General features: G+C 40.9%; 1 protein-coding gene across 1 annotated transcript in view; it reads left to right on the forward strand.

Annotated features, from left to right (window-relative positions):
• Positions 1–7,745: 7,745 nt before the first annotated feature.
• Positions 7,746–18,359, forward strand: part of CREB3L2 (cAMP responsive element binding protein 3 like 2) — a 173,066-nt gene continuing 162,452 nt past the window's right edge. The window contains exon 1 of the mRNA XM_036760362.1: positions 7,746–8,330. Coding sequence (XP_036616257.1) covers positions 8,229–8,330 — 102 coding nt within the window. The 5' untranslated portion in view covers positions 7,746–8,228. The remainder of the gene's footprint in view (positions 8,331–18,359) is intronic.

The following is an 18,359-nucleotide window of genomic DNA, read 5'->3' on the forward strand; positions in this document are numbered from 1 at the left end:
GAAATTAGAAGTGGGCAGTTGGGTGATACAGTAGATAGAATGCTGAGCCTGGAGTCGGGAAGACTTACTTTCTTCAGTTCAAATCTGGTCTCTGGCCTCAGACATTTATTAGCTGTTTGATCCGAGCAAGTCACTCAATACTGTTTCCCTCAGTTTCCTCATCTGTAAAATGAGCTGAAGAAGGAAATGGGAAACCATTCCAGTATCTTTACCAAGAAAATTCCCAATGGGGTCATAAAGATGATTGAGTACAACAAGACTGAAAAACAACTGAGAAATTAGAGAATAAAACAAAGGATTTCATACCTGAGAAAAGCATCACTCAAGAAGGTGCCAAATTCTGGATGACTTATTTCCCAAGGAACTTAAAAACTGGCTTGTGTGATTGCTGAGCTGCTGTCAGTGACACTGAAATATAGTTAAAAACAGGAAAAGTGCCACGGGGCTAGAGACAGATGCCCCCATTCTCAGAAAACAGAAGGGCATAGAAACTTTAAGATCAACCAACTGGCCTTACTTTGATTCCTGGCAAAATTCTGCAGCAAATTATTAATGGTACAGCATGGCACAGTGACTAAAGAGCTGATTGTGGAGTCAGAAGACCTGGGTTCAAGTCCTTCCTCTGACGCAAACTGGTGTATGTGACTATGTGTAAACTTTGAATTCCTCAGACAATCCTCTAAATTGCTCATCTCTATCAGGGGAGGGAGTTTTCTATATTGTTGAAATAATTATGGACCAAAACAAAAAGATAACTAAAGGTATAGTTAGAAAGGGAAGTTATTTACAATAAAGAATGGCATGGATCCATCAAGAACAATTCATGCCAGAGTAACTTCATTTCCTTTTTTGACAGGGTTATTAGACTGGGATATCAGAGTAATGTTATAGACATGGCTGGTTTTAGCAAGCATTTGACAACGTCACTCACGTTATCCTTGTGGACAAGATGGAGAAATATGAACTAGAGAAAAACAGATGGATTTAGACTTGGTTGAATGACGAAATGCCAATAGTAGTTGCTGTATCTGTGGTGTTACTATCATGTGCGATGAAAGACAACTTATGAACAGTTGTCTTCTCTGTGGCGCTATGATCATCGAATTTAATTGGTGATTTGATTGAAGGCATAGACGTCACGCTTAACAAATTTACAAATGATCCAATGCTTGGAGGCTAGCTAGCATATGGGTGATGATGAATATCTAAGGTGATATGCCCAGTTTCAAATGATGGGCCAAATTGAATATAGTAAAATTTAATAGAAATTTTAAAAACTTTTACTTGGGGTCAAAAAATAAGCCACACAAGAACAGGATGCAGGAGGCATGCCAGAGAATAGTTCCTAAGAAAAAAATCAGAAAGTTTTAGTGGGCCGCTCAATATTAACCAACAGTGTGATGTGATGGGCAAAAAATTCATGGTATCTACAAGGGAGGTACCAACAGTTCTTCATGATTTTGTCCTGATCACGTTATATCTAGAATATTGTGCTGTATTCTGGGTGCCACAGGAAAACCAACGAGAAGCTAATGTATACATTCAGAGAAGGGGACTGAAGGGGTGAAGGGATTGACCGTGTTATACATAGTTTGACGAAGAGAACTAGGTATATTTATCTTGGAGAAGAAAAAACTTAGGGAAACTTAATTGCTGTCTTTAAGTAATTGAATGGCCAGAATTTAGAAAAGGATAATTAGGTGGTGCAGTGGATAGAGCACAAGGCCTGAAATCAGGAAGAGTTGAGTTCAAATGTGGCCTCAGACACTTACTAGCTGTGTGACCCTGGGCAATTCACTTCACCCTGTTTGCCTCCATTCCCCAGTCTGTAAAATGAGCTGGAGAAGGAAATGGCAAATCACGCCAGCATCTTTGCCAAGGAAACCCCAAATGGGGTCCCAAAGAGTCAGACACGACTGAACAACAACAAGGACCCAGGAGACAAAATTAGGAACAATGAGTAGAAGTCTCAGAGAGGTAAACTTAAGCTTAAGGTAAAGAAAGACTCCCTAACAATTAGTGCTATTCCAAATCTTGGCTCCAGAATCCTACAGATGAAACACTCTTTGCTCCTCTGGGTAGAGAGGTGGTAAATCACATGTATGGCAAAATTGCCCATACTGTCAGCCTAGCTTGTTGTGTCAGTTCATTTGTTACTTCCTTTGTTACAAGGAAGCATTTTTATAAGAGTAAGGGAAGTGTTGAAAAGTATCAGTGGAGTAAAAAACCAAAGGGCATCAATAAAATATTTTGTAAAATGATTCAACTAATCCAAAATCAATCAACCAAGTATTTATTATTTGACATACTATGTTGCTAGGCACTGAAGACCCACATAGATATAAATAAAACTGTCCCTGCCCTCGAGAAGCTTACATCTTACAAAAAGTGGAATGGGGGTGCTACTTGGAAGGTAGGGGGTTCCACTTCAATGGGGATCTTCCAGTAGAAACTGGATATTCGGTTGTTAAAGATTTGCAGAGGCAGGTTTTGCCCAGGTATTGGCTAGACAGGAAATGGCCTCTGAGATCATTTCTAACTCAGATTCTGTGATTCTCTGATGTCAAGATCCTAAATGAGTTGGACTAGTTTTTTTCTAGACTGGTGGTACCACTACTGAGATCTAGGAGACTTTTGAGAACTGAGGTTTAATACAAATCTCGGACCACTATTTTATTGACCTTTGGGAGAGAGAGGTTTTACTAAGCTAACCATTTCTCAGGGTGGGTTAACAATGAAATTTTTAAAAGATAAAGAGTAGAAACTGATGTAACTAAATGGGGTGGGGAACCTGCAACCTCGAGGCCACATGTGACCCTCTAGGTCCTCAAGTGTAGCCCTTTGACCAAATCCAAACTTCACAGAACAAATCCCCTTAATAAGAGGATTTGTTCTGAAAAACTTGGACTCGGTCAAAAGGCCAAACCCGAGGACCTAGAGGGCCACATGTGGCCTAGAGGCCCCAAGTTCCCCTCTCTTGCTATTATATTTGAAGACAACAATCCCAGGGCCAGATGGATTACATTTCCCTCTAAGGTTTCTAGGGCTACCATGAGGAGCTTGGAGCCTCCACTGATTGTATTTTCCTCACTGTTAGATGCCAACGAGTAGCACCCCAGTTCTTTTTAACCATTTAATATCAATTAACTTATATCTTTGAAGAAATGTCTTTTTGTGTAATAGGAATAAAAGTCCAAACATTTCCCTCCACACTTCAGGGCATATCCTCCTTTACAATACCTCAGTCTCTGGGGAGGAAAGGTTCAGACTTAGCACAGTTTCTAAAGAACATTGATCTCACCAAGTTCATGTCCAGTTGTGACATTCATACCAGATGAGTCTTCATCTTAGCTACTGTTGGACTGGGTCCCAAAGGTCCACTCCCTGCTTGAAAAAGCAGGGCATTGATGCTGAGCCGGGTATGATACCTGGATACTGAAACTCTGGGAAGTCCATAAGCCCACAGGCCTATAGGCTCACTCTCCTGACCTTTTGAGAGCATAAAGTTGGAGTCTCAATCCTTTCACCTAAAATGGAGAATAACAAACATTGAAACAAAGGACTAAGATCTGTTTCATGATGCCACAAACAGGCTTGGTGAGGAGGGCCCAAGGCCTCTCTCCTTACAGCACGAGCTCTCACTAAACGTTATCAGTGAAAGAGTCAGACCAATGAGAGAGCAGCTGAAGGGAAAAGGCCGAAGCTCTCATGGCTAGTACATTCCAGCTCCAGCTACGCAGCCAATCAAAAAGGCTTCTCCTCAACACCTGGTTAGCAGACCAGAACCAATTACAGAACATTCTCAAGTCTTTAAGTGGCACTTCCACTACGCATCATTAGGACTTTCCTTAGAAGCAGGCTCCCCAGGCTCACCCAAGGAGGGACATACGTCAGCAACTGCTATGCTGATACCACTAAACACCGATTAAATGGCTAATTCCACATCCTGCTGGAAAGTTTGATTAGAGCAGAGATTATGGGTACCAAAAGCAGAAGTATGATAATAAAAGACAGGAAAATAACTGGCTTCTGGGGGTAGGGGAGATTCAAAAGAGGATTGTTCGATAGACTACGACTTTCTCCAGGCTGAAGCAAAAATATAGCAGACAGATAAGCTGCTGAAATATGCTTTTCCAAACATTTTATACCAAGGTTCTTGGCAATCCCACACTCCGTGGAGAGGTGAGAAAGATTAGGCAAGCCACTTAACACTCTGGGAATCAATTTCTTCATCTGTAAAATACAGGAGTTGGCCTAGATGGCCTTGAAGATCCTCTAACTTTCAATGTATGGCTTTTGAAGGGAAGGAAACAAGCGTTTATTAAGCTCCAACTTTGTCAGGCAATGCCCAGGGTCACATAACTAGTAAGTGTGGGAAACTAGATTTGAATTCAGGTCTTGACTCCAGGCCCACCACTAATATCCACCAGCTGCCTCTTTGATCCCTGGTGATGAGCATGAAACCAAAAGGATTTATTCCGTGAAGGAACCTAAAATCAGTCAACAACAGCATTTATTAAATGCCCATTAGGTACAAGGCATGCGCTAAGTGCTGGGAACACAGAGAGATAAGGAAAAATTCCTTCTAGGAACTTTCATTCTAATAGGGGAGATAACAGAGCTAACCTGTACATAGATAAGTATATGCAATACATACACAAAGTAGATACAAGATAACCTTAGAGGAAAAAGCACCAGCAGTGGTGGATTGGTGGGGAAGAAGGACCAGCTTCTGCAGAAGGTAGCTCTTGAGCTGTCTTGGGCTTTTATGAAGCAGGGGTAAAGAAGTCATTCCAGGCATGGCCAGCCAGTAAAAGGGCAGAGAGATGGGAGATAGATTGTCTTGTGTGAAAAATAGGAAGCAGGTCAGTACAGAAGGACTAAGAACTCATTCTTAAATGAGTAAAGTATAAGAAGATTGTCAAACAGGAAAAGGCTAGGTTGTGAAGAGTTTTCAATACCAAATAGAGAAGTTTACATTTGGTTCTAGATGTAATAGGGAGCCACTAGAGTTTATAGAGTGTGGATGATTTTAGGAAAACCACTTGGGCAGCTGAGTGATGGATGGACTGGAATGGGAAGAGACGTTAGGCAGGAAGATCAATTAGGAGGCTATTACAAAAGTCCAGGCAAGAGATGGCGAAGGCCTGAATTAGGTGGGGGACTGTGCAAATAGAAAGAAGGGGATGGCTATAAAGAGATGTTGTAAAGGTAGAAAGGTCAAAATTTGGCAAGTGATTGACCAAGGGAAATGTGGAGTTGAGTATGACACTGAAGTTGCAAACCTGGGTGACTTGAAGGATGGGGATGCTCTCAACAGTAATAAGGAAGCTCAGAAGAGAGGTGAGTTTTGGGCAAAAGGTAATAAGTTGGGTTTTGAACATCTTGAGTTTGGGATGCCTAAGGCACATCTAGTTTGAACCCTCTAGGAGGGAGCTGGTGATTTGGGGATGGACCTCAGGTGAAAAACTGCATATATAGATCTGGAAATCATATGCAGAGGTGAAGAATGAACCTATGAGTTAGGATCTGAAGAAATCAGTAAGAAAGGAAGTATACAGAAAAAAAGGAAAAGGTCTCAGTACAGAACTTTGAGGGATAGCCACCATAAGTGGGCACACCATGTATGAAGATTCAGAAAAAGAGACTGAGGAGTGGTCAATATAGGTAGGAGGAGAACTAAGAAAGAGCAGGGTCACAACAACTCAGGGAAGAGAGAATATCCAGGAGGACAACTGTTAACTGCAAAGAGGTCAAGAAGAATGAGTGCTATGAACAGGTCATTAGATTTGGCAATCAGAAGATCACTAGTAACTTTGGATAGAGCAATTGTGGTTGAATGATAAGGTTGTAAGCCATAATGAAGAGTTTAAAGAAGGGAAAACAGAAGTTCCAATGGTAGATGGATTTTTTTCAAGGAATTTAGCTAAGAAGAGAAGAGACTTGGAACAGTCATGGGCGGGGGTGGGGGGGGTGGGGAATAGGGGCAGGGAGAGTAACATTTTAAAGAATGGTTTTAAGGATAGGGAAAACTTGGGTGTTTGTGTAAATGGCAGGGAAGGAATCTGGGAGGAATAGGGAGAGACTGAAGATTAAAGAGAGAGAATGGATGACATTGGGAATAATCTGCTAGAGAAGATGGAATTACGTGGGTTCATTTAGAGTTTGATCTTATTTAGAGAATTTGGTAAGGAGAAATGCAATAGCATCATCAGAGACCAGGAAGAAGGGTGAGCTAATGGGGAATGATGTCAGGGGATTTGAAATGAAAGGGGAGAAGAAGGAACTCAAGAGAGATGGCCTCAATTTGGGGGGGAATTATGAGGTGATGTCCTTAGCTGAGGTGGGGGTAGGGGTTGTGTAAGAGATTTGAAAAATAAAGAGAAGGTCCAAAATCGGTCCAAATTAAAGTGACAAGTGGAGTGATCAAAGCAGTACACTTTAACCTTTTAGTGCATGAGTGGAATGTTAAGGTGTCATCAGACATTAATCTAAAACTTATTACACAGATTCTCCCTGAAGGGAGTGTCCAGGAGGAGAAGGTAGTAACAAATGCTGCAAAGAGTTCAAGATGGAAGAAGAAAGGGAAAAGGCCCTTGGATTTGGGAATCAAGAGATCGTGTTAATGTTAGAGAGAAGAATTTCAGTATTGACCTCTTACCTATCCTTCAAAGCCCAGCTCAAATGTTACCTCTTTGGTGAAGTCTTCTCTCTGTCTCTACCATTTTTGAAATTCCCTTAATGTATTCTCTCCACCCCTTATTCTAATGGGTAAGCTCTTGGAGGAGCGGTGGCCACTATATTGCTTGCTTATATTTGTGTCTCTCTCTCCACCCATCCGTCTATCTTTCATTCACCATTAGAAGGTACTTGTCATTTGATTCTTCCTACTCGTCTTAGGAATTTGCCATAATCGAACTTGCATATATCTATTCACAAAATTTTTTTTTTTAAATAACCCCTACTGTATAGATTAGAATATAAGCCCTTTTAGGGCAAGGAGCTCCCTACCAGCCTCCCTACCTCCTTCTGCTATCGAATCAATAGAACTAGGCCCTGGAAGAGGAAATGGGAAGGAGAGGGCAATTGGAGAATGGTGTTCACAATAAATTGAAACACATCATGCATATCGTCTAATTGTGGGAACAAATCGTAAATGTATATTATTTTAATTAAAATTTTAAATAAAATTAAATGTCAATAGAACAAAATATTTTAAATAAATAATTAACAAAATAAATTTATTTTGGTAAAATAAATTTATTTTAAGAAAATGAGTTAAAGGAAACCAACGCCCTTCGAAAAGTATAACATAATACAGTATAAAATCAGGATATTTAACTAGTCTCAGACCTTTGCAGTTTCACAGCCATCTCTGCTTACCGTATCAGGTTAATTCGAGCGGAAGCACAGCTCGCCTCAGTCCTTTTAAAAAAAAGTATTCTTGTCCCTATTTCATTGGCCGTAGGCTCAAAGCTTCCCAATCTCCAGTGGTTTTCTTTCCTGCCTGTTACCCCTGGGTCGTCTCATTCCATTGGCTCCCAGCGAAAAACTCCACCCCTCAGCTGCGGCTCCAGGAGGAGGAGTTCCCCAGTGACGTCAAACCGGGAATCCCCTCCCACATTCCTGAGTCGGGGCGGTGGAGCTCCCTCACTCTCCGCCCACGTAGGCGGGATGAGGAGAAGAAGGGGATCGCTGATTGGGCCATATCTACCAAGAACTAACAAGATTGGTTCTTATCTCTAGGAGGAGGCGGAGTCTTCAGCCGAGGCTTGAGGCAGGAGCAAAGCCTAGAAGAGAGTGAATTTCGAGTTTTGACCAGCTGTGGAAAAGTTGAGGGGGCTGAGGATGTTGCGAGACGTAAAGGGAATCCTCTTGGGATGAGACGCCCCCACCTTTTTGCACTTCGGATGGGAGTCCCCCCGCTTAAGTCCTTCCATCCTGAGTCCTGGGTTCGGGCAGCCTGCCTCCTTTCCTGCTCCAGCCTGCTCGCAGGCACTTTCCTTTCTCTAGTGACCCCGGGAGGGAAGTTTTTCCTCTTTCTCCTCTGTCAGGAAGAGAGGGTACTTTTCCTCTTCAGGGATTAAAGCCCTGTCTCCCAGACAAGACACTCGCACGCTGGAACTTGGTATCCTCGGTGCCCGTCTGCCTCCAGCTGTGCCAGGTCCTCCCCGCCCCCCACCCCCTTTCTCGCCGCAGCTTCGGCTCAGCTGGCTCCCGGTCCCACCATGGAGGTGCTGGAGAGCGGGGAGCAGAACCTGTTGCACTGGGATCGCAAGCTCAGCGAGCTGTCAGAGCCCGTGGACTCCGACAACCTGATGTACAACACGGTGAGGAGGCAGGCAAGGGTTCACGGAGATCCCACGGGGTCCCTGGGTGCCCACGGGGCCAGCAGCTCGGGGAGGGCGGGGGCGGGGAGGAGGATGTCTCTAAAGGGAACAGCTGGAAGCAGGATGAGTGGGAAGCAAGCGAGACGTAAGCTGGGCAGGGGGACATTGCAAGGGGAAAGCCTGGCGAGAGGTGTAATTTTATTTGTTTGAGTAAAATAAAGGGAGCTGGCCCGCTCAGTCACAATACCTTACCTTTGTCAGGCAGTTATTTTTTTCCTCCTTAAATCACTTTCACATCTGGAATCTCACTTTACTGCTCTGGAAAACCCCCCGAGGCAGGGACGATCTGGTATCGTTAACACTGTTTTAAAAAGTAATATTGCAACTTTGATGAATGTTGGTGATAGGACAGCAGAAGACACAGTCCGTATATATCTAAACAAAAGCTGTAATACTAAGACGAAAGAGTAGTACCGTTTCGCCATTTCTCTCGTTCTTCCTCTCCCTTCCTCCTTTTAACATAATTTTCCTTATTGTTTGAAGAGCCAGGCTAAGTTTTAGGGCGAGGCTGTACTACTTTGGGCTTTTTCTGCAGCCCAGAAAAGGAAGACCAGAGTAGAAGTATGGAAAATGTGAGGCAGCTGGAGATTTCAGAAATGCGTTCCCCCAAGGTTTCACCAGGTCCTTTACACTGGGGAGTTTGGAGACCCTTTTAGGGATTGTCATCAGGCATGGATTTTGTTTTGATACTTATGAAATGAGGCTCTGAGCAGCCCTCATTGAGAAGGCCACTTTACTTGTGATCTCTTTGTTTCTTTCCTGGTAAATACAGAAGTTTGTAATTCAAGGGGAGGGGAAAATATAAGACACCAATAAGAAAATAAGAGACATGGGCAACTTCCCCTTCATGGTTTTTTTAATAGGATCAGTGCCAGGATATTTGAAACTTTTTTACAAAATGCCCATACAGGCTCCACCTCTCTTGGTTCTCTGCCTCTATCTTAAGTTTCTTTGGAAAAAAGGATGAGGCCCTTCCAGCAGTTCTCTCCACCAGAGTTTGTGGTGGATGAGTAAAGCCTTGCTTGAAAAATGTACAGCTCTGGGTTCCCACAGAAGAGACAGTTTGGGATGAGGTGGGAGCCAGATGTGAAGTGTAATCTGATGAATTGATTACCAAATTCAGGTTCTGAGAAGACCACTCCAGCTGGCTTTGTCTTTGCTTTGCTATGCAGTCACCATGTTCTAATTTACGTTGCAGTTGCTAGTGTCACCTCATTTTCCGTACTGATATATACGCTCCAGGAGTTTAAGAATTATCTTATTTTTGTATTCTGAGTCCTTAGCACAATGCTGGATAAATTTTTCAGAATGAATGAATTTGGATGGATAGCTCTCTAAGCATTTAGGGCGTTGCTGGCTTTTAATAATTCTGTTTTGATACCCTTGATTTTCTGGAGCACAAAGGGTGCATCAGAAAAATTCTAGGGGGATATTCTTCAGACAGGATTCCATTTTAGTCATCAAGGAGAGGCTGTCCTACAATTCTTAAATACTGGGTGTCTCAAACTTTGGGGACTAAGACTTTGGGGACAGCTTATTTGCCATTACCTGGTCTTAAGAATTTAAAAATGTCTCAGTGCCTGTGTCTGGGATTACCGAGTCAATCACTAATCTCAGGAGCAGAAAATTTTTCATGTTTCCATCCTAGATATTTTTAGGAGTTTTCAGGACTGGTTTGGCTTTCGTACAAAGAGAAGGTGTGGTTAAAGTCTATAAAACCATGAAAGGTATGAATATAATGAATACTAATCAAAGTCAGACATAAAATGAAATTTTAATTTACTCTGATACTTTGATACTACTTGGAAAAAGGTGTTTGTCCCTGCCATGGAGAAGATTCCATGAAGAGTCCATATGGAATAAGTTACATATAGATAGGAGGTCTCCCAGATGCTTCTGTTTGTGGATGAAATTGTGCTGATTGCCCCAAACCTGGAACACTGTAGAGCCCCTTAAATAATCACAGGATTCACAGCTGGATTGGAAGTTTATGTAGTCCAACCTCTTCTTTTTTTTTTTTTAACAGATGAGAAAATTGAGACCTAGAGAGGTAAATTATTTCTTTTCTCTGGGCTTCAGTGTTTTCATGTAGTAGTAAACAGCACTCTTTCCATTATACCACCAATAAATGAAAAATATTTAGCTTATCTACACAGTACAAACCAAATGGATGAAAAATGTTTGTTGTCCAGGCTATGATACACATATAGTGTTGATGCTTATGGACTTTTGTTGATATACATATACCCATATGTTGATATACATATACCCATATATATATGATAGCCAGAGTTTTTGAGTATATACACACAGATACACATGCACACACACAGAATATATATACACAAATTTATAGTATGTATCTATATATATATATCTCAAATGTGTGTGTATATAATGTATACCAATCATATTCTATATGCGTATATATCTATACTCACACAAACTCTGGCTGACACATATCTTATATACATATATGTGTATGAATGTATATATCAACCTATGTCCATGTGTATCATCTATATCTATATTAGTACACACGTACTAACTCTTTGGGTTGTGCATCCAATTGCTTGTCATAGCCTGGGGGGAATAGCTGTAATCACATATCATATATAGTATATAAATATAATATATACAAGTATAGGTATGTAATATGTGTGTATAAAATGCTATATATTTATGTGTGTATCTTTATATATATATATACACACACACATATATATATACACATACACACACACACATGTATATATATCTCGCATAGACTTTACAGATGAACAATGAACTAGATCCAGACTTGAAGAGAAAGAGAGGGATCTGAATTGCATTTGGTAGTGTTTTTGATGATTCTGAGGCTGTCACAGCAAAGGCTTATCTTTTTAGTACCAATATTACTTTGCATACTTGGTATTTTTTTAAAGTTTATATTTATAAGTTTTGTGTAACCCTTTGTATACATTAAGTTATTTGTTCCTCATGACCTTTTGGGGGTAGGTACTATTATCATCCCAATGCTATAGATGAGGAGAATGAGGCTCCAAGAGTTTAAGGAACTCACTTAGGGCCACATAGCTAGCTAGTGTTGGAGGTGGAATTCAAACCCAGGTCTTCCTAACTCCAAGTCCATTTCTATTACCTTGAGATGTGTTAATAGAAGTTTAAATAGATTCAAGGAGGACTTCATTGTTGGGTGCTGGTGGTGGCTGGGCAACCTTGGTCTTATATGTCACCCCTAAATGTGGCATGCTAAATTTTCTCAGATACATGGGATTCCCATTGGTTTGAAATACATTATTAAATGAATATTTTGTTGACTCAGAATTTGTTTCTCGTGTTCTAAGTTTAGGAATGGGGTAAGTTGAGTAAGGGAAAATGAGGGAAAGTCAGTTTTACTTGATGTAGTCCTGTGGGGTGAGGATTGGGAATGGGGAGAAGGAAGTACAATTTGTCATTTTTCCCAATATCTTGAAGAATCCCCTATGTGATCACCATCTGGGAAACCTGGAAGTGTTACTATGTGGATACTGATGCTACAATGACTTGTTAATATGCACACACTTCCTGATCATCTGTGAATTAGTTGGATCTGCCTAGGCTGATGCTTCTTTCCTAGCTTAAGTGACTTGCCTTGAAATAGCATACCAGTGCTAGTCTTCCCATCTCTTTTTACAGATGGGGACACTGAGCCTCAGAGAAGGGAAGTAACTTGGCCCAAGGCTGCACAGCAAGTCAGTGGCAGTCCTGGAACTAGAATCTGAGTTTCCAAAAACTGTTTGATTGCCCTTCCCATTATCCCATACTAGTGGCATCTGTTATCATCAGGAAACTTTAGCTCATCAAAAGTGTAAAAGTAGTCCAAAAACTACCATAGTGTTAATAAAAACAATGTCAAAGGGCAGCTAAACTCTGATAAATCACAGTGAACCACCTCACTCTAAGAAAATGTGTAATGAGGCACACTTCCCTCTTCTTAGTGGATGCAATAGCTATAGAATGTAGCATAAATAGTTTTACTTGATGTTTTTTCTTTGTTCTGAGGGAGTGTTTAGAATGGGGGTGGGGTATGTATAGAAATGACTGTAGTGTAAAAAAAAACCAAACAAACCCAAAAGGGATTTGAAAACATAAGAGTGTTAAATCAAGAATGATTATGGAATGAAAGAGGTGGGTGGTGCAACAGATAAAGTGCGTGACTAGGAGACAGAAGACCCCAGTTTAAACCTGGCCTCAGAGGCTGACTAGCTGTGTGGCTCTGAGCAAGTCACTTAACCATGTTTGCCTCGGTTTCCTCATCTGTAAAATGGCAAGCCACTCCAGTATCTTTGCCAGGAAAACCCCAAATGGGGTCATGAAGAATCAGACATACTGAACAACAAATTATTATTAATAAACTCAATCACTATTTATCACTTGCCAGGCTCAACAAATAGTGTTAAGTTTTGCTAATAGAACACAGGGGCAACAGCAATCTTATTAATCATCCAAAGGCAAATCTGGAAGTGGGATGGCGGAGGTGTCATGGGGGAAACCAGGCCTGCTACTCTATACCAGTAAGGACTTCACAAGACACTCATATGTCCTGACACACTGAAAACATTGCCCTAGTTTACTAAAATATCTAGGCTTTCTGCTTCTGGATCAAATGGCAAGGCCCGAGGCAGCTAGCTGAGGCCACAAGCATGCCTGCCATGCTGGACAAGAATGACTTGTTCTGCTCTCGGTTCAAAGCATCAGGAAAGGCAGAAGACTTCCATTTGTCAAAGAAGGTATTTTTCCATGGCAGGTGGCTCTTTAAATATTGATGAGGCCAGACCTGCTTTCCTTTTTCTTGGGCTCCTGTGCCTTTACTGGTTCCTGCCCTTTACATAGTAATTACTCTTCTTGGGGCAGAAGATTCTAGGTGCCTTAGAGTATTTGGTCAGTGTGACTAGTGGCCACCTCAAAACCATTCAGGTGTATTCTTGTGGGAAAAGGTGAAGGTAAGTTTGCTACTAGAGCATCTATATTTTTCTGTAGGTGAAGCTACTGTGAAGTCAGAATCAAAAGAAAAAATATCATCTCCCCCCCCCCCCAATTTTTGGTAAGGGAGAGGGGAGAAATATGTCTGTTTCTTCACCCTCTCTTCTCTAGGGTGTGTTCTCTGTGGCCAACAAATGAAGGAGGCCTGTGGGACTTCAGTGTTCTCAGTCACTCTGTCGCTGTACCCATGAAGTAAATGAGTTGTTATTCTTCCCTTGGGAAAACTGAGGTATAGAATTTTGTCCATCATGGCAGGAGCTATGATTTTTTGCTACTTCTGTTATCTCTCCTGTGGTGCCTAGAATAGGGCTGGATACATGGTGGTGCTTGAGAAATGTTTTTTGTAATGTTTGTAAAAGGTCCACCCATCAGTGAGTGCAGTCAGTCAATAAATACTGATTAAGCACCTACCTGTGCTGAACATAGTGCCAAGCCCTCAGAATACAAAGAAAGGCAAAGCAACAACCGCAACCACCACCACAACAAAACAGTCCCTGTTTTCTAGGAACTCTTGATATAGTGGAGGAGAAAACATACGAACAACTATGTACAAATGAGATACAAACAAGCTCATTTGGAGATAATCAACCAGGGGAGGGCACTAGGATTAAGAGGAATTGGAAAAGGCTTCCTGTATAACAGTGGTGGGGAACCTTTGGCCTTGAGGCCACACGCGGCCCTCTAGGTCCTTAAGTTCAGCCCTTTGACCAAATCCAAACTTCACAGAACAAATTCCCTTAATAAAAGGATTTGTTCTGTAAAACTTGAACTCAGTCAAAAGGCTGCACCCGAGGACCTAGAAGGCCACAGGTTCCCCACCCCTGCTGTAGAAGGTAGGATTTTAGCTAGGTGTTGAAGGAAGTGTAGGTCACGGTTTCTTAAGCTTTTTTTTGTGTGTATCGTGGACGTCTTTGGCAATCTGGTGAAACCTATGGATCCCTTCTCAGAATGTCTTTAAATGTATAAGATAAAATAACATAGGTTTACAAAGAAAACCAATTAGATTTCAATATAGTTATTGGAATATTGAGAAAAAAAGTTCATGGAGCCTAGTTTTTTTTGGAGCCTGAATTTTTTTTTTAATGTGGTATCTTGTAGATGACTATGGTTAGTTTGAAATACGCTTAGGAAAGTTAAGTACAATCATGTCTTTATTATTTAGATTTGACCAGGCACAGCAATCCTCATCTTGACTTCTCTCCTTCACACTTGGCTGGTGACTTTGCTTCCTGCATTATTGAGAAAGTCAAAGTTATTCAGTGCCTGCTTCCTCATCCACCCTCATATCTAGCTCAGAATCTCTTCCCCTCTTATATAATCTGGGACCTTGTTCCTTTAACAACCTATCATAGGTAGTTTCATCCGAACCTCTCTGTCCTCTTTAGTCTCTCTCTCTCTCTTCACTGCCTCCTTCTCCCTTGTCTAAGCAAGTATGTTGGACTCTATTATCTCGAAAACAAAACCCTTAGCTTGACCAGGCTGTCTCTTCAAAATACCATTCTATTTCTCTTCCTTTCACTATCAAACTTCTAGAACAAAGTCTGCACCTATTGTCTCAGTTTCCTTATTACCCTCTCTCTCATTCATTAACCCCCAGAAGATTTTGCCTTTGGGCCCCACTTCTTATGAAACTGCCCTATCAAATGTCACTTGGAACTTCCTAATAATCAGATATAAAAGGCCTTTCCTTGTCTTTTTTTTTTCTTGCTTCTCTGCAGCTGTTGATATTACTGATCACCCCTTTCTTTTGATTCTCTCTCTTTCTTGGCCTCTGTGATTTTTCGCCATTAGTATTCCTTCTCTGCTTTCTCTGATTCCTTTTTCTCCTCTTATTCTCTAAATGTAGTTGTGTTTCTCAATCTTGGCTCTCCTTTCCTTATTCAACACTTCCTCCTTTGAGGAACTCATTCTTTTTTGAGACTTCCACTATTACCTCCATGCAGATGAATTTGAAACCTGGGGATCTCTCCAACTCAACAAGAAGGCCCTCTGTGGTAGGCCTTGAAGTGAAGCCAGCCACACCATCTCTTCCCCCTTTCCCCAAGCGGAGCAAGCCTTAAATTTGTCAGGCATATTTATGTGGCTAATCAAGGCTAAAGAAACTTTGAGCCCTCTTTATCTCTGTAAGGAATTTATCTCTGGGAATGTGACTCATTCTGGGCCTGTTATGTAAACACTGAGAAATAGAGCTCCTTACTTAGAGCTTTGGTATTCTGGAGCTTCAGTGTGTCTCAGCTAAGGTTTTACTGGTTGTCCAACTTGGCAAAAGCCTATCAGTGTCCCACCTGCCCTGAGCAGAGGTCCCCCCCTCTTTAGCCAAAAAGAGCCCATTCAATTTTGCTGGTGTTTTCCCTCTGTGTGTGTAACTTTGGTTAAAACTTTATGTAGAGTTAGTGCTATGACTTTATATAACTTATAGAATTATTCAACATGTGTGCCTACAGGAGTTAAATTTCTTCATGTCAGGTGAGCCAAACTTTTGAGTTATCTAGCGTATAGGTAAAATAGGTAAAATCTCTCAAGTAATTTTGTTTATCCAGATTCTCTAACGTGTTGTCTTCTGTAAATGAAGGTGCTGCTGACTCACTAGAGGTGGGAGATAACTCTTGAATTCTTTTTTCCAAGATGTAGAATGGCTTAATCTAAGCTAGTCACATTTTCTTGCCTCCTTCCCCTGATCATAAGTACAGACCATGGTCTTTAAAATGGATGATCTTATTTTCGGTTTTGTTTCGTCCTTTGTGAAAGAAATTGGCCCCTAAAGATGTCAATCATTTCAAGTCTCTTAGTTGGAAAGGATCTTAGAAGCCATGGATTCTCCTGCCCATGCCTAAAGAGCTCCCTCCAACATTCCAGACAAAGGGTCACTCAGTCTTTTCTTAAAAGATGTACAGTGATGTTGAACCTTTTGAATCAGGTCATTTCATTTTTTTTGGAAAGTTCTAATCCTTAGGAAATCCTTATGTTGAAGTAAAATCTACTGACTTGGCATTTCTATCCATTGCTGCTATTTTTGCCTTCTGTGGCCGAGCTAAACAAGTTTCTTGTCTCCATCTAGGTACTATGGTTATAACAATGTAGCCTCAGTTTGCATAACTTTTTTCACTTACACCTCATATAGATTCATATCAACTTTGCAATCTACTTAAAGCCTTTGTCCCTTTTCCCTCTCTACAAACTGAAGTCTAGCCATATATCCTGCTTGTATTTGTGTAGTTGAGTTTTAATTAAATTTTTTTGAATTAATAAAAATCTATTTTTTCTCTTTCCTTCCCATCTGCCTTTCCTCCCATTGAAAAAGAAAAGCAAAGACCCCTTTGCAACATATATGCATAGTAAAACAAAACAAATTCTGGTACTGACCATGTCAAAAAAAAATGTATAGCTCAGTCAATGCTGTGAGTTTATCACCTTGCATTCAAGAGGTAAGTAGCATGTTTCATCAGGAATTCTTTGGAATTATGGTTGGTCACTGCATTGATCAGACTTCTGAAGTCTTAACAAAGTTGTTTGTCCTGATAATCTTGCTCTCATCTTGACAGTTGCTCTCCTGATTCTGCTCACTTTACTCTACATCAGTTTATATAACTCTTCCTGGGATTCTCTGAGACCATTCCTTTCATTTCTTACAAGATAAAATTATTTCATTTTATCTATTTCCCATAGTTTGGTCAGTTATTTCTCATTGATGGGCATTCCCTTAATTTTTAGCTGTTTGGTGTTGACAAAAAAACTGGATGCTATGGGGGTATAGCTAATTTTTCAAAAGTGAAGACTAGAACTTAATACTGTTCATCATCGTCATATTATTAAAGCTATTTCCATTTTTCCACGCCTATCCAGATCTTTTCGGATTCTGATTCTGTGTTCCAATGGATTAGCTGTCCTCCCTAACTTCATGTCATCTGCAAATTTGACAAGCGTACTATCTATGCCTTCATCTGAATCAAATTATGATAGGATCAAGGACAGATTCCTGAGACGCTTCTCTAGAGATTAATCTCTAGGTTGACATCAAGACTATTTTTGAACTGTTTTTTTCTTAAAACCCGAAGTGCTGGAGCATCCTTTATAGCATATAGTTAGTTGTGTATTGGATTTGTTCAACTCAACTGTCAGGTACAGTTTTGGGATTTTGCAGCTTCTACTCCCTAGCCTACTAAATCTTTAAAAATACAGACAAAACAAGGAACTAAAAAAGACATACACTGCAGTGGGAAGCCTTTTTTTATTTTTCCACCATCAGAAAGAAATCTCTTTAAAGTTCTTGGCATGTGAAAGGACACTAGAGGGAAAAAAACCCAACAACCACCACGTCAGCTTCCAGTGGTCTGAGTGGAAAATCCTGGTCTTTCCACATTTCTCTATCTTGGAAATGTCTGGGTAGCTTTATAAGGGGAATTCCTTTTGGCTGAGGAGCCTATATTTATAAGTTCAATTGATGGGGCAGATTGTTTTGAGGAAGCCTGGGGAAAATTGAAATGTCTTCTCACTATCAAATCCATGTTTGGGTTCTGGCCGTGGTCTTGTACCCTTTCGCCAACCTATTGTCCATTCTATGGGCTCCCAGGCTCTGCAAACTTGCGTGCTAGCTTACCTGGCCAGGGATAGTAATAGGTTAGCCTGAGCATGGGTGCGTGCATGTGCATATATGTGTGTGTGTGTGTGTGTTTGTGTTAACATGTGTAATAAGTCTTGTCTCATTGGGTGCATGGACTTAATGAAGATGGGTTAGCTTGTCTTAAGTGTAATTCCCAGTCTCTTGAAAGTGGCTAAATGTTTATTGTAATAATAGTAGTAACCTCAATCGACTTTCATATAGTACTTTAAAAGTTAGTAAAACAGTTGAGCCTTATAACAACTCTGTGAGATTGGTGGTATTATATCTATATTATAGTACTGTAGGTGGTATTATTTCCATATGAGGAAATTGAGGTACCAGACAGT

This window comes from Trichosurus vulpecula, chromosome 5, assembly GCF_011100635.1.
Source record: "Trichosurus vulpecula isolate mTriVul1 chromosome 5, mTriVul1.pri, whole genome shotgun sequence".
NCBI classification, from domain to species: Eukaryota; Metazoa; Chordata; class Mammalia; order Diprotodontia; family Phalangeridae; genus Trichosurus; species Trichosurus vulpecula.